This window comes from Rutidosis leptorrhynchoides, chromosome 3 (assembly GCF_046630445.1).
Source record: "Rutidosis leptorrhynchoides isolate AG116_Rl617_1_P2 chromosome 3, CSIRO_AGI_Rlap_v1, whole genome shotgun sequence".
Lineage (NCBI taxonomy): Eukaryota > Viridiplantae > Streptophyta > Magnoliopsida > Asterales > Asteraceae > Rutidosis > Rutidosis leptorrhynchoides.
Window position 1 is genome coordinate 502,583,449 of NC_092335.1, and position 17,896 is coordinate 502,601,344.

The 17,896-nt window shown below is 36.2% G+C and overlaps 1 protein-coding gene across 2 annotated transcripts; it reads right to left on the minus strand.

The window, feature by feature from the left end:
• Positions 1–1,528: 1,528 nt before the first annotated feature.
• Positions 1,529–6,971, minus strand: LOC139898243 (uncharacterized). Of its 2 annotated transcripts, none has more exons than XM_071880974.1 (10): positions 6,666–6,971; positions 6,192–6,281; positions 5,846–5,947; positions 5,195–5,448; positions 4,118–4,249; positions 3,390–3,512; positions 3,170–3,298; positions 2,896–3,074; positions 2,659–2,812; positions 1,529–2,065 (listed from the first exon to the last, which is right to left on the minus strand). In XM_071880974.1, exons 1-10 carry the CDS (start codon positions 6,901–6,903, stop codon positions 1,847–1,849), a joined length of 1,620 nt encoding a protein of 539 aa, XP_071737075.1. In that variant the 5' UTR covers positions 6,904–6,971; the 3' UTR covers positions 1,529–1,846. The 2 variants fall into 2 exon arrangements, with proteins under 2 accessions (XP_071737075.1, XP_071737074.1); XM_071880973.1 differs by having other exon boundaries at positions 6,192–6,284.
• Positions 6,972–17,896: the final 10,925 nt, after the last annotated feature.

Sequence of the window (17,896 nt, forward strand, 5' to 3'; positions counted from 1 at the left end):
AGCCGACTAAAAACATGTAAACGGATCAAGCTTTTCCCTGTTCAGATGGTAGCGATTCTGCATTCAGATTATTCGGGGCAAGTATGTTTAACCCACTGCATGACAACCTCAAGATGAAGATGTGTTGCTAGTGAGTCTAAGACTTTAGTAAGAACGAGCGGAAAGAAGGGTACGTACGTTGTTACGGAAAATTGTTCCACTCTAAAACTAAAACTTACAAAAATAAAAATAAACAAAGACGTCTTAGCATGACGTCACAAATGTGTGTAAGCCTAGTCAAACATAATTGTTCTAGGCTGGGTGGGCCGTCACCTTCGAATGGTGTTGGTCCTACGGACTGTGAAAGGATTCTCCTCTAGCCTCTAGCACGTCGGAACCGCATGAGTTCACCGGGGTGGAGCACGGTCCGCCAAAATCGACAGGTGAACCTATCTCCAGATTCTTTGACTAACTAAGCTTGAAGCGAGTTTAGTACTAATAGGGGAAGCCGGTCCGCAGTAACTCGTACTTGTTTCTTTGGATCACTAAGGAAAATCTTTACTCACACATACCGCAGGGGTCGCTATAGTGGCTAGGGTGAGTCTTCCTACACGACTGGATGCCCAGCTCTAGACGAAGCTCACACCGGATCGAGATGGGGGTCATACCATCCGATTAAATGCACTTTGTCTACTATGTTAGCAATAGTAGCAGTCTTGGAAAAAAACATATTGAAAGATTCGGAAACAGAATCCACGTATTAACTAATCTGAAGAGATAATCTTTGATGTACGTTACATCTTTCAACCAAAGCTTACTAGATTACCCCTGCTGATGAGCAGTAAACAGGGGCTTTGTTGTCATTTCACCATGGCCCCTGCTGATGAACAGTAGACATGGGGCTTTTTTGTCATTTCACCATCGCATCTTTAGTACTAATAGGGGAAGCCGGTCCGCAGTAACTCGTACTTGTTCCTTTGGATCACCAAGGAAAATCTTTACTCACACATACCGCAGGGGTCGCTATAGTGGCTAGGGTGAGTCTTCCTACACGACTGGATGCCTAGCTCTAGACGAAGCTCACACCGGATCGAGATGGGAGTCATACCATCCGATTAAATGCACTTTGCCTACTATGTTAGCAATAGTAGTAGTCTTGGAAAAAACATATTGAAAGATTCGGAAACAGAATCCACGTATTAACTAATCTGAAGAGATAATCTTTGAAGTACGTTACATCTTTCAACCAAAGCTTACAAGATTACCCCTGCCGATGAGCAGTAAACAGGAGCTTTGTTGTCATTTAACCATGGCCCCTGCTGATGAACAGTAGACATGGGGCTTTTTTGTCATTTCACCATCGCATCTTTTAGTATATAGAAGTAAAAAAATATGGACGCCTAACCACTAGCAATCTTGTGACGGTTTTAAACAAGTTAACTTCTCCGTAAAATATAAACGTAAACTTCAATGTCTTGAAAACATATAATGCATCAAAAACTTCTAAACTTGTACAACAAAAAACAAACACATATATTTACAAGTTTACACTTAAAGTTTCATAAGATTAAAAACAATTAACCAAAAAACAACTAACCAGACAAATACGAAGTACATCTTGTATAGAACTGCATAAGGTCAAACGTCTCCTTTGCATGATCAAACAGCCTACCTTTATCAACTATGCAAAAACATCCATTAATACTAGGGTCGAACCCGTATTGTATAGTCAAACACACCGGCTCATCTCTAACGGTGGGTCCCACCTATATCGATAAAGGGACTAAGCAGCATTATAGACACCGACTGGGTTAACCGGGATCCTCAATGCTCATATAATCATCAACTAAGACGAGTATTGGCTGCACTATGCTCGGGTCAACAGCTCATAGACATTACTGTTATTATCACCAGGAACACGTTTTAGCATTTCGAAGCTTTTACGGCTCCCTAAGAACTCAATCCTTTTGATCTCAACAAAACCACACTCTGCAGCTTCTTTGCTTGCATATAACGATCGCAGCCTATCAGCATGCCTTGAATCAGTATGAATAGCCAACTCAACTTCCATTTTAGACATATTCTCCTATAAAACCAACAAAATTTTAAAAAAATATATAACTTTTAGAATAACACATTAATTATTTATTAAATATAAGTTAAAGAAATTCATGTCAACCCCAATCCAACTTCACACGTAACCAGTGGCGGAACTTGAACCCGACTACAGAGGGGGCGAGTCTAAAAATTTAATAAATTTTTCATTGTCAGCAGGGGCAAACACTAAAAAAAACCTTATTTTTTGGTATAAAAAAAAAATTTTAGTGTACATTTTTTTCCCGTTAAATCCAGGGGGGACGGACGCCCCCTTTGGAATACCTTATGTTCCGCCCCTGCACGTATCATAGATTGCGTTGTATTGACCAAACTAATTCGGTTTGGTTCCGTCTCGAGTCCCAAATTGTAGCAGAAAGTCAGACCGAGGACCAGACCATATAGTTTCGGTCCGGTACTTTTTGGTGTTATGTTCGGGTTCGGTGCCGTCATGTCCGAACCAAAGAGTGAGAATCTGTCAAATTGTGGACAGAGGAACCGACCGAAATAGCCCGGTTTGGTTCGGTTGTACCACCTCTAAACTTGATGAACAAAAGATAGTCACTAAAGATAACTATTTGTTACCTGGTAAAAAGTATAGATAAGATCCAACAATTGCAAACAAGTGAACCCTGTATCACTAAAAAACGTCCTTGAACAAGGGCCCATCTCCGAAAACCGGTCCATAGGGAACAGTATGGTAAGAAAATGGTTCTTGAAAACCAATTCATTCTTCTCACTGGTCAGAAAAACAAAAATAAACGATAAATATAAAAAAAAAAATATATGTAAAATGAATATACAAAGAAGCAGGTTAATCACATTTCTGAAAGTGGTCGTGAGTTGTTCACAAAAGACGCATCCAGTTCTTTCCCATCTTCATTTTTGTCGACGCATGAGTCGGTGTAAACAGAAGCGCTTGATGAAGGCTCAGAAATTGACCAGCAGATTAAATCGAGAAGGGTCGTTGGTGTCAATGGTTTTATTGGTTCTTGACATGTCTGTGTTCATAACCGGAATTTAATCAAATTGGTTGCACGAATCAGGGGGGGAAAAAACTAGGCGTTTTATCTCAAAATAGAGTGGATATTATTACCTGCATGCGGCGACTACGCCGATTTCTAACGCCTTTTTTGGCGAGGTTTACAACATTTTGATTTTCTTCATTGTTTGAATTGATTCTAGGAGTTTGTACATCTTGAGGACCATTGGCGGCATAATTATCCTAAAAATATATAATCTCGATATGTAAGCAAAAGATATGGTGTTTTGCTTCTAGGTAAGAATTTGAAGCAGACAAAGGAACTTGTTTATACCTTTTGATCAGTACCACCTTGAGCATTATCAAGCATCATTCCGATCTGACGTGCCAGGTCAGCAGATAAATGAACGAGTCTCTGTGGTCTTGTCTCCTTCACGGTCTTCAGAACCCACAGAGGCTGATTCACGTACTTCACTCATTAGTGAAACAGCTTATGATCTACTAATATCTTTCTAAAATCATTCTTATGTTAACGCTAATGCTAATCAACAAATCTCACTACATAGGGAGTTCTCAGTCAAGACTTTTTAGGGAGTACTCGGAAGTTGACCTAGTTTGACTTTGAACGATTTTGACCGAGTTTTTACTGATTTGACCGGTTTTCCAAGTAATCCCAAGTTTAGGCAAAACTTTGACCAAGTTTTGATCGCTTTCAGAGTGAAGCCAAGTTTACCGGAGTTTGACCAAGTTTTGACCGAGTTTGACCAACTTTAACCGAGTTTAATTACTTGGCTCGGAAAAACGAGTACACGTCGAGTACTAGGCGAGTAATTCCGAGTGCTGCAACCTTAGATCACACACAATAAAAAAACACAAAACGGACAAGAAAGCGTGTGCGGGTCAACCAAACCAAATCCACCCTACTCGTTTCAATCTCTGGTAAAGATTAAGCTTTATGATGTTAAACCTGTGTTTTACCCATTATTTGATATGCATATCTTCCTATCTCTAATGCAAAGCATAAAATTAAAAAATACTTTGAATCAGTGAGCTGTAACTTACTGTAACAAGATAGTTGGAATGACCAAGATACTTTCGAACGGATGATTCCTCGCATACCACATGACTAACATTGTGACCGAGCAACCATTGATCTACTATAGAACTACCTTGTCCGAAAGCCGCTTCAACTACCTACTGGAACCAAATTTCATCGATATAAGTTAAACCCAATTTAGATTAAATTTCATTATTTCAGCATTGCAAATGAACTAGAGAGACTATTTATTCATATACATATAACCCAAAATAGAAAGCAATATAACACACCAAAGATTCAAATAACAAACGGTTAGAATTTGCATTTTGAAACTGATTCTCCATTTTGTGTATAAAGCAACGGATTTTGCGCAAAATAATAGCTCCTATTTCTAACATAATTTGAAAGATTATTTCAACTCACACACTGTCTCAACTTTTTTTCCACAAAATTGTCCTTTTGGTCATTTTATCTATTTAATTCAGATAATCAGCACTTGTTCAACACTCAAATGGCTCAATGTCTGACTATTACAAGTTTACAACTCCGAATCCATAAAAAAAACCACTGTTATAAAAGTTGGCTGACGCATCGGTTTATCGACTAACCCGTCCCGTTTCGCCCAAAAACGCCCAACATGTCAGTCAATGCTAAAAAGTCGGGCTGAATCGGTCAAAGTTGGTCATAATTTTGATTTTTTAGAATTACATTTTGTGCCTGTTTATTTATATTTTATGCTTGATATATACTTATATGTAATACATATATGTTTAATTTGTTTATTGCTAAAATTCAACATTGGTCAACGCCCGAATCGTACCCGACTCGTCAACGTTGGTCAACGCCCGACTCGTACCCGACTCGTCCATGACTCGCGACTTTTACAAGCTTGCAGAAAACTACTTTCTATAGCTCATTTTGTTAAGCTTGATTATCTTATCTCATTATTCGATATCACATGATCAATTTCATATCCAAACATCCCCTTAACTTCCTTATGAAACAAACAAAGATTTCTATCTTAGTATTATAATGAAAAATATACATGAAAAAAATGTCCGAAAATACACCTTGAAATATAATAGGAAAATCAACTGTACCTTATTTTGCAGCTCAGCAGACACTTCCGGGTCAACATAAAAAGACTGCCCCGAAAAAACAGAGCCTCTTCTTTTAAGCTCTTCCTCTGATGAAAATAATCTTGATTTATCAGTCGTGTTTGGTTGTTGTTTAGCATTTTCAAGCACGGCAACAGGAAGACACGAATTCCCACCAGTAAGCATGTTCAAATCATCCTTGGGCATACGATTTTCTCCAACACTTTTTACAACGTAAAGGGCTTCACTCAATCTCACTGACCAACCATATTAAAAAAATATATATACTATTAACTCAAAACACTACTTAAAACAGTTACTCAGTTAGTATATGTTACAGGGGTTGTTGCATAAAACGGTAAACAAGTTTTTATAAAAAAAAAAGATTGATGTGAAGAAGATAATCTTGAAAACTTTCTGGAGATAACCGGTTTCTGGGCAACACACACAAAAAACATGATCTTACTTACTTACATGTAACCCGCTACTTTATCAGTTGACATGATTATTTTGAAACTTTAAAGATTTTGAAAGTTTGAAACTTATGAACTTTTTTGGTGAAAAAAGACATGGCTACTCGAATCAGATAATACTAAGTCGCCGCTTTATCCAATAACCCAAATGTTATACTACTATAATACGACGAATGTTTACCATTTTTTCTAACGCTATCCACAAACCACCCAAGGGTGACAATAAAGAGACCATTTGTGGCTCCATGCTTCAATGCATGCTCAAATTTTCGTCCACCACAGCTGTAGATATGCGTTAAGTGATCCACATAAAAAAATTGTGTTCCTTCAGTTCAACAAAAATATATGCATTTGACTTTCAAGGCCATACTAACTAAGACCCTATTTAAAAACTAAAATGGATCCATTAACTACATTGCACATAAGATTGGTACACAAAGTAGCAGGTAATGTAGAGAAAACATTAGTAATATTAGTATTAGTATCATTATATCATCAATATCAATATGATAAAAGAAAAAAGGATATCTGGACCACCAAATGGGTACAACGAGGATGCAAATGTGGGCTGTATTGACCACCCAATCTCTCTGTTGCCTCCATCACTTGTTTTCTTGCTTCTGTAAATTAACATCATGAGGTAAATTATACATAAATACATAAAGTTATTCAAAAGATCATAGTATCTTCGAATTCCTAAACAACGATAACATCCTCTTTCAAAACCTAAACCATTGATGCCTTATGACTATTTAGTCAAACGGGTCGGTATAAATTTTCAACATTAACACACTTACTATTTTTTCCTGTAATAACGAGAATTATGTAAACGTTTATGTTTGTACCACTGATACATATCAACCATTGTAATCAAGTGAATACATTCTATGCACAATACAAAATTTTATTTTAATACACAAGTGGCAACATTTCAAAATACAGACATTAGCATGTTATAAATTGAATTAATATTAAATATTTAAATCTGGAAAATGAGTTACCTTTTGATAAACCGGTGACACAAATAACAAGGCCGGAAAAGGGGGATTTTGATGATGAATGAACAATAGTAACCGAAGAAGATGAAGTAGCAGCAGCAGCAGGTGACATTATTACTGGGTCTGAAGATTGAAGATCTCTAAATGAAGAACCACCCAATTTACAAGTTATATCTACAAGTAATCTTGAATAATAAGATTTCTTATTATTACTAACCTTTACATCACCATTTCCAACCATCTGATTTCAATAACCCAAAACAAACTGTTAACAAATTTTCAAGAAATTTGCATACTCGAAATGGGTTTTTGAATTTACACAAAATATCAAATGGGGTTTAGGATCTATGCGTAGTACAATCAACGGAAATATCGAAACTTGTTTTTAATAATTAAACGAGTGAGTACGGAAATCAAGACGATTATTCAAGAAATTAGCATATGAGAGATGGGTTCTTGAAATTAAACAGAATATCAAATGGGGTTTAGGATCTATGAATACAAACAACAAACAAAGAGTGAAACTTGGTTTGAATATATAAAATTATAAAGTATGGAAAGATAGCGTATAAATCAATGGATTAAAAAGATTTTTGGTCAAATATAGTGAAATTTTGTAGAACAAAGTGGCAGCAAGATGATTTTGAGAGGCTTTTGTCTTCTTTTTTGTTTGAATAAAAGAACTTGTAAGACTGGCGGTGTTCAAATTTTTGGGAAAAGGACGAGGGGACCGTCAGTTTGGTTTTTTTTTTTTTTTTTTTTTTTTTTTTTTAAAAACACGCGAATTTGGTCTCTCTTCTTATCTCATGGTCCCTCATGGAATAACTCACTATCACATCAGCACCACATCAGCACTTACCTCTCATCACTAATCAATCACTAAACTGCTAACATCTATAACGTACTCATCACTTGATCTCACCTTTATTTTTTTATATTAAACTTATATATTATTAACTTATATATAACAATTGAAATCCTAAAAATAAATGTTTTATTAATAAAAAAATATTACAAATTATTAAAAAAAAAAACATTACAAATTCCTAAAAATAGAAAATAAAAAAAAAAAATAAAAAACATTACAAATTTCTAAAAATAAAAAAAAAATGACAAACAATAAACACTAATTTTGATTCGGAAACTTGCTCGAATACTTCTTCGCTATGTCACTCCTAGCTCGCATCAACAAGTCGTATTGGTCGGGAGAAATGTCGGAAGACACCGGTTGCGATAGAAACTTCAAACTTTCCAACATCATACGAGTGTCGACCTCCTTGTAGTGACCCGAACTTTTCCATGTTTATATATATATTAAATGAAATTGTTATTTACATGATTAAGTGTTTCCAACATGTTAAGCAATCAAACTTGTTAAGACTTGATTAATTGAAATATGTTTCATATAGACAATTGACCACCCAAGTTGACCGGTGATTCACGAACGTTAAAACTTGTAAAAACTATATGATGACATATATATGGATATATATATATAGTTAACATGATACTATGATAAGTAAACATATCATTAAGTATATTAACAATGAACTACATATGTAAAAACAAGACTACTAACTTAATGATTTTTAAACGAGACATATATGTAACGATTATCGTTGTAAAGACATTTAATGTATATATATATATCATATTAAGAGATATTCATACATGATAATATCATGATAATATAATAATTTAAAATCTCATTTGATATTATAAACATTGGGTTAACAACATTTAACAAGATCGTTAACCTAAAGGTTTCAAAACAACACTTACATGTAACGACTAACGATGACTTAACGACTCAGTTAAAATGTATATACATGTAGTGTTTTAATATGTATTTATACACTTTTGAAAGACTTCAATACACTTATCAAAATACTCCTACTTAACAAAAATTCTTACAATTACATCCTCGTTCAGTTTCATCAACAATTCTACTCGTATGCACCCGTATTCGTACTCGTACAATACACAGCTTTTAGATGTATGTACTATTGGTATATACACTCCAATGATCAGCTCTTAGCAGCCCATGTGAGTCACCTAACTCATGTGGGAACCATCATTTGGCAACTAGCATGAAATATCTCATAAAATTACAAAAATATGAGTAATCATTCATGACTTATTTACATGAAAACAAAATTACATATCCTTTATATCTAATCCATACACCAACGACCAAAAATACCTACAAACACTTTCATTCTTCAATTTTCTTCATCTAATCGATCTCTCTCAAGTTCTATCTTCAAGTTCTAAGTGTTCTTCATATATTCTACAAGTTCTAGTTACATAAAATCAAGAATACTTTCAAGTTTGCTAGCTCACTTTCAATCTTGTAAGGTGATCATCCAACCTCAAGAAATCTTTGTTTCTTACAGTAGGTTATCATTCTAATACAAGGTAATAATCATATTCAAACTTTGGTTCAATTTCTATAACTATAACAATCTTATTTCAAGTGATGATCTTAATTGAACTTGTTTTCGTGTCATGATTCTGCTTCAAGAACTTCAAGCCATCCAAGGATCCGTTGAAGCTAGATCCATTTTTCTCTTTTCCAGTAGGTTTATCCAAGGAACTTAAGGTAGTAATGATGTTCATAACATCATTCGATTCATACATATAAAGCTATCTTATTCGAAGGTTTAAACTTGTAATCACTAGAACATAGTTTAGTTAATTCTAAACTTGTTCGCAAACAAAAGTTAATCCTTCTAACTTGACTTTTAAAATCAACTAAACACATGTTCTATATCTATATGATATGCTAACTTAATGATTTAAAACCTGGAAACACGAAAAACACCGTAAAACCGGATTTACGCCGTCGTGGTAACACCGCGGGCTGTTTTGGGTTAGTTAATTAAAAATTATGATAAACTTTGATTTAAAAGTTGTTATTCTGAGAAAATGATTTTTATTATGAACATGAAACTATATCCAAAAATTATGGTTAAACTCAAAGTGGAAGTATGTTTTCTAAAATGGTCATCTAGACGTCGTTCTTTCGACTAAAATGACTACCTTTACAAAAACGACTTGTAACTTATTTTTCCGACTATAAACCTATACTTTTTCTGTTTAGATTCATAAAATAGAGTTCAATATGAAACCATAGCAATTTGATTCACTCAAAACGAATTTAAAATGAAGAAGTTATGGGTAAAACAAGATTGGATAATTTTTCTCATTTTAGCTACGTGAAAATTGGTAACAAATCTATTCCAACCATAACTTAATCAACTTGTATTGTATATTATGTAATCTTGAGATACCATAGACACGTATACAATGTTTCGACCTATCATGTCGACACATCTATATATATTTCGGAACAACCATAGACACTCTATATGTGAATGTTGGAGTTAGCTATACATGGTTGAGGTTGATTTCAAAATATATATAGTTTGAGTTGTGATCAATACTGAGATACGCATACACTGGGTCGTGGATTGATTCAAGATAATATTTATCGATTTATTTCTGTACATCTAACTGTGGACAACTAGTTGTAGGTTACTAACGAGGACAGCTGACTTAATAAACTTAAAACATCAAAATATATTAAAAGTGTTGTAAATATATTTTGAACATACTTTGATATATATGTATATATTGTTATAGGTTCGTGAATCAACCAGTGGCCAAGTCTTACTTCCCGACGAAGTAAAAATCTGTGAAAGTGAGTTATAGTCCCACTTTTAAAATCTAATATTTTTGGGATGAGAATACATGCAGGTTTTATAAATGATTTACAAAATAGACACAAGTACGTGAAACTACATTCTATGGTTGAATTATCGAAATCGAATATGCCCCTTTTTATTAAGTCTGGTAATCTAAGAATTAGGGAACAGACACCCTAATTGACGCGAATCCTAAAGATAGGTCTATTGGGCCTAACAAACCCCATCCAAAGTACCGGATGCTTTAGTACTTCGAAATTTATATCATATCCGAAGGGTGTCCCGGAATGATGGGGATATTCTTATATATGCATCTTGTTAATGTCGGTTACCAGGTGTTCACCATATGAATGATTTTTATCTCTATGTATGGGATGTGTATTGAAATATGAAATCTTATGGTCTATTATTATGATTTGATATATATAGGTTAAACCTATAACTCACCAACATTTTTGTTGACGTTTTAAGCATGTTTATTCTCAGGTGATTATTAAGAGCTTCCGCTGTCGCATACTTAAATAAGGACGAGATTTGGAGTCCATGCTTGTATGATATTGTGTAAAAACTGCATTCAAGAAACTTATTTTGTTGTAACATATTTGTATTGTAAACCATTATGTAATGGTCGTGTGTAAACAGGATATTTTAGATTATCATTATTTGATAATCTACGTAAAGTTTTTTTAAAACCTTTATCTATGAAATAAAGGTTATGGTTTGTTTTAAAAATGAATGCAGTCTTTGAAAAACGTCTCATATAGAGGTCAAAACCTCGCAACGAAATCAATTAATATGGAACGTTTTTAATCAATAAGAACGGGACATTTCAGTTGGTATCCGAGCGTTGGTCTTAGAGAACCAGAATTTTGCATTAGTGTGTCTTATCGAGTTTGTTAGGATGCATTAGTGAGTCTGGACTTCGACCGTGTTTACTTGAAAAATGATTGCTTAACAAATTTTGTTGGAAACTATATATTTTTAACATGTGAATATTATGTGATATATTAATCTCTTAACGCGTTTGATATTATGTGATAGATGTCTACCTCTAGAACAAGTCCCATTGACTCACCTAATAATAATGAAGAGTCAAATGTAAATTGGAATGATTCGTGGACTGATTCACAAGTTCCCGAAGAGGAACCAGAAGAAGAGTCGGAACCGGAAGAAGAATCGGAACTGGAAGAAGAATCGGAACCGGATGAAGAAATAGAACCGGTGGGGGAAATAATAAAACGGTTAAGTAAAAGAAAATCCTCAACCAACCGACCAAGGTTAATTATGGTCAATGGTGTTTCCGCCAAGGAAGCAAAATATTGGGAGGATTACCAATTCTCCGATGAATCGGATTCCGACGAGAATTCCGATGATGTTATAGAAATTACCCCAACTGAATTTAAAAAGGCAAAAGAAAATAATAATGGAAAGGGCATAAAAATAGAGAAATCTAATTCCAACCCCGATGAACTTTATATGTATCGTCAACCCCCGAAGTCCTTAAGTTGTAACAATGACCCGGGAACCTCTAAACCACCAGGTTTTTCTAAACCAATGTGGAAAACGACGGCTCGTATTAGGGGAACATCATATATCCCTAGAAACTTGGCAAAACGAACCAAAACCGAAGAAGAAGAAACAAGCGAGTCGGAATAAGATAGTTGTATTCGTGTGGTGTAATATATGTAATATAGTGTGCTTATGCTTTATGTTATATGTAAAAATTGCTTGTATTAATAAGTATTTTTTTTTATGAATCTAACTCTTGTCTATTTTACAGTATAAAAACACAAAATGGATAGACAACCCAATATTTTAAGAGACCTACCCGGAGACATGATTGATGAAATCTTGTCTAGAGTCGGTCAGAATTCTTCGGCACAACTATTTAAGGCGAGATCAGTTTGTAAGACATTCGAAGAATGTTCCAAGAATGCCTTGGTTTATAAAAGGCTTTCGTTCGAAAGATGGGGGATATCACATTGGGAAATCCATAAGTTACGATGTGTTTACTTTGACGCATATATTGCGGGGAACCCAAATGCTATTTTACGCAATGGGCTAAGAAATTATTTTGACTCATTATATCCGAATATTGGACTTCGTGATTTAGAAAAAGCGGCTAACATGCAACATAAAGAAGCATGTTATGCTTACGGATTAGTAATGTTCGCTTCTCACCAAAGTGAGAACAAGAACATCGGGCTACAACTATTAAACAAAACGTTTCCACAAGTGACGGAGTCGGTAATTGGGGTAAGAAATGAAGTTTTTAGATTGTTACGGGACTGTTGGACATTACGTAACCCTCGTCCCTTTGACGACGTTACAACACGCTGTCTTATCAACGGCCATAACGGTTATGTTCCACAAGACCAAGGATGGGAAGTAATCCTAGTAAAACCAGAATGCATGACTTGTTTCTGGACGTATGAATTACGTGTCTTTATTGCCTTTGCTGAACGACTTGTGTACTAGCTAGAATTATCTTCACAACCATCTTGTATCAAATTTATTGTGTGCTATATTTCATGCTATATGTAAAATAAGCGGTATTGTAAGTTTGTAAAATATTGTGTAAAAGTTTGAACGCGAAATATTATTATAATCAGTTTTTCATATAGAATTGTCGTAGTTGAAGTGTATATTAGCTACTAAGTATGAACTTAACGGGTAGGTACTACCCGAATTTAAACTTATAAAACGCTAATATGAAGAAAAAGCTTTTATAAATGAGTTCATATTATGCTACGAAATACTATTAACTACTCTTAATATTCTGTATGATTAACTTGTTCCATTTGACTATTTTGAAGGAAATGGCACCGACTACTCGACACACCGTGAATATGAATGAAGAGGAATTCCGTACTTTTCTAGCTTCAAACATAGCCGCAGTACAGGCTGCGCTACATACCAACAATAACCTTGGATCTAGCAGTACAGGAAATCGTGTAGGATGCACCTACAAAAAATTCACTGCCTGCAAACCTTTGGAATTTGATGGAACCGAAGGACCGATCGGATTGAAACGGTGGACCGAGAAGGTCGAATCGGTGTTTGCCATAAGTAAGTGTACTGAAGAGGACAAAGTGAAGTACGCTATGCATACCTTCACAGGTTCTGCGTTAACATGGTGGAATACCTATCTAGAGCAAGTGGGATAAGACGATGCGTACGCACTACCGTGGTCAGCATTCAAGCACTTGATGAACGAGAAGTACCGTCCCAGAACCGAGGTCAATAAGCTCAAGACAGAACTTAGAGGGTTACGAACCCAAGGATTTGATATTACCACGTACGAAAGATGATTCACAGAATTGTGCCTATTGTGTCCGGGAGCATTCGAAGATGAGGAAGAGAAGATCGACGCGTTTGTGAAAGGATTACCGGAAAGAATCCAAGAAGATATAAGTTCACACGAGCCCGCCTCCATACAACAGGCATGTAGAATGGCTCACAAACTAGTGAACCAGATTGAAGAAAGAATTAAAGAACAGACTGCTGAAGAGGCCAATGTGAAGCAAGTCAAAAGAAAGTAGGAGGAAAACGGTGATAAGAATCACCAATACAACAACAACAGCAATTACAACAATAATCGCAACAATTATCCCAACAATCGCAACATCAATCGCAACTACAACAAACGGCCCAACAACAACAACAACAACAACAACAACAACAACAATAACAGCAACTACAACAATCATCCCAACAACAATAATAACCGCAACAACAACAACAATCAGAAGCAGCTATGCCAAAGGTGTGAAAAGTATCACTCGGGGTTCTGCACCAAATTTTGCAACAAGTGTAAAAGAAATGGTCATAGTGCGGCGAAGTGTGAGGTCTACGGACCAGGGGTTAATAGAACGAAAGGAACAAATGGTGTCGGAACGAGTAATGGCGGAGCAAGTAGTGTCGGAGCAAGTTATGCCAATGTAGTTTGTGATAATGTGGAAAACCGGGCCACATTATTAGAAATTGCCCGAACCATGAGAACACGAATGGACAAGGCCACTGAAGAGTTTTCAATATTAATGCGGCAGAGGCACAGGAAGACCCAGAGCTTGTTACGGGTACGTTTCTTATTGACAATAAATCTGCTTACGTTTTATTTGATTCGGTTGCGGATAGAAGCTATATGAGTAGAGATTTTTGTGCTAAATTAAGTTGTCCATTGACGCCTTTGGATAGTAAATTTTTACTCGAATTAGCAAATGGTAAATTAATTTCAGCAGATAATATATGTCGGAATCGAGAAATTAAACTGGTTAGCGAAACATTTAAGATTGATTTGATACCAGTAGAGTTAGGGAGTTTTGATGTGATAATCGGTATGGACTGGTTGAAAGAAGTGAAAGCAGAGATCGTTTGTTACAAAAATGCAATTCGCATTATACGAGAAAAAGGAAAACCCTTAATGGTGTACGGAGAAAAGGGCAACACGAAGCTACATCTTATTAGTAATTTGAAGGCACAAAAACTAATAAGAAAAGGTTGCTATGCTGTTCTAGCACACGTCGAGAAAGTACAAACTGAAGAAAAGAGCATCAATGATGTTCCCATTGCAAAAAAATTTCCCGATGTATTTCCGAAAGAATTACCGGGATTACCCCCACATCGATCCGTTGAATTTCAAATAGATCTTGTACCAGGAGCTGCACCAATAGCTCGTGCTCCTTACAGACTCGCACCCAGCGAGATGAAAGAACTACAAAGCCAATTACAAGAACTTTTAGAGCGTGGTTTCATTCGACCAAGCACATCACCGTGGGGAGCTCCTGTTTTGTTTGTCAAGAAGAAAGATGGTACATTCAGGTTGTGTATCGACTACCGAGAGTTGAACAAACTTACCATCAAGAACCGCTACCCACTACCGAGAATCGACGACTTATTTGATCAACTACAAGGCTCGTCTGTTTATTCAAAGATTGACTTACGTTCCAGGTATCATCAAATGCGGGTGAAAGAAGATGATATTCCAAAGACTGCTTTCAGAACACGTTACGGTCATTACGAGTTTATGGTCATGCCGTTTGGTTTAACTAATGCACCAGCTGTGTTCATGGACCTTATGAACCGAGTGTGTGGACCATACCTTGACAAGTTTGTCATTGTTTTCATTGATGACATACTTATTTACTCAAAGAATGACCAAGAACACGGTGAACATTTGAGAAAGGTGTTAGAAGTATTGAGGAAGGAAGAATTGTACGCTAAGTTTTCAAAGTGTGCATTTTGGTTGGAAGAAGTTCAATTCCTCGGTCACATAGTGAACAAAGAAGGTATTAAGGTGGATCCGGCAAAGATAGAAACTGTTGAAATGTGGGAAACCCCGAAAACTCCGAAACACATACGCCAGTTTTTAGGACTAGCTGGTTACTACAGAAGGTTCATCCATGACTTTTCCAGAATAGCAAAACCCTTGACTGCATTAACGCATAAAGGGAAGAAATTTGAATGGAATGATGAACAAGAGAAAGCGTTTCAGTTATTGAAGAAAAAGCTAACTACGGCACCTATATTGTCATTGCCTGAAGGGAATGATGATTTTGTGATTTATTGTGACGCATCGAAGCAAGGTCTCGGTTGTGTATTAATACAACGAACGAAGGTGATTGCTTATGCGTCTAGACAATTGAAGATTCACGAACAAAATTATACAACGCATGATTTGGAATTAGGCGCGGTTGTTTTTGCATTAAAGACTTGGAGGCACTACTTATATGGGGTCAAAAGTATTATATATACCGATCACAAAAGTCTTCAACATATATTTAATCAGAAACAACTGAATATGAGGCAGCGTAGGTGGATTGAATTATTGAATGATTACGACTTTGAGATTCGTTACCACCCGGGGAAGGCAAATGTGGTAGCCGATGCCTTGAGCAGGAAGGACAGAGAACCCATTCGAGTAAAATCTATGAATATAATGATTCATAATAACCTTACTACTCAAATAAAGGAGGCGCAACAAGGAGTTTTAAAAAAGGGAAATTTAAAGAATGAAATACCCAAAGGATCGGAGAAGCATCTTAATATTCGGGAAGACGGAACCCGGTATAGGGCTGAAAGGATTTGGGTACCAAAATTTGGATATATGAGAGAAATGGTACTTAGAGAAGCTCATAAAACCAGATACTCAATACATCCTGGAACGGGGAAGATGTACAAGGATCTCAAGAAACATTTTTGGTGGCCGGGTATGAAAGCCGATGTTGCTAAATACGTAGGAGAATGTTTGACGTGTTCTAAGGTCAAAGCTGAGCATCAGAAACCATCAGGTCTACTTCAACAACCCGAAATCCCGGAATGGAAATGGGAAAACATTACCATGGATTTCATCACTAAATTGCCAAGGACTGCAAGTGGTTTTGATACTATTTGGGTAATAGTTGATCGTCTCACCAAATCAGCACACTTCCTGCCAATAAGAGAAGATGACAAGATGGAGAAGTTAGCACGACTGTATTTGAAGGAAGTCGTCTCCAGACATGGAATACCAATCTCTATTATCTCTGATAGGGATGGCAGATTTATTTCAAGATTCTGGCAGACATTACAGCAAGCATTAGGAACTCGTCTAGACATGAGTACTGCCTATCATCCACAAACTGATGAGCAGAGTGAAAGGACGATACAAACGCTTGAAGACATGCTACGAGCATGTGTTATTGATTTCGGAAACAGTTGGGATCGACATCTACCGTTAGCAGAATTTTCCTACAACAACAACTACCATTCAAGCATTGAGATGGCGCCGTTTGAAGCACTTTATGGTAGAAAGTGCAGGTCTCCAATTTGTTGGAGTGAAGTGGGGGATAGACAGATTACGGGTCCGGAGATAATACAAGAAACTACCGAGAAAATCATCCAAATTCAACAAAGATTGAAAACCTCCCAGAGTCGACAAAAGAGCTACGCGGACAGTAAAAGAAAAGATATAGAGTGTGAAATTGGAGAAATGGTCATGCTTAAGGTTTCACCTTGGAAAGGCGTTGTTCGATTTGGTAAACGGGGGAAACTAAATCCAAGGTACATTGGACCATTCAAGATTATAGATCGTGTCGGACCAGTAGCTTACCAACTGGAGCTACCTCAACAACTCGCGGCTGTACATAACACTTTCCATGTCTCAAATTTGAAGAAATGTTTTGCTAAAGAAGATCTCACTATTCCGTTGGACGAAATCCAAATCAATGAAAAACTTCAATTCATTGAAGAACCCGTCGAAATAATGGATCGTGAGGTTAAGAGACTTAAACAAAACAAGATACCGATTGTTAAGGTTCGATGGAATGCTCGTAGAGGACCCGAGTTCACCTGGGAGCGTGAAGATCAGATGAAGAAGAAATACCCGCATTTATTTCCAGAAGATACGTCAACACCTCCAACTGCTTAAAATTTCGGGACGAAATTTATTTAACGGGTAGGTACTGTAGTGACCCGAACTTTTCCATGTTTATATATATATTAAATGAAATTGTTATTTACATGATTAAGTGTTTCCAACATGTTAAG

Coding starts and splice junctions, on each gene's coding strand:
- LOC139898243 (XM_071880973.1), bottom strand. CDS start 6,903: ATGGTTGGAAATGGTGATGTAAAGGTTAGTAATAATAAGAAATCTTAT. Junction 5,449..5,845: donor GGATAGCGTTAGAAAAAATG/GTAAACATTCGT, acceptor ATGGTTGGTCAG/TGAGATTGAGTGAAGCCCTT. Junction 2,066..2,658: donor TTATCTATACTTTTTACCAG/GTAACAAATAGT, acceptor TTGGTTTTATAG/GAGAATATGTCTAAAATGGA.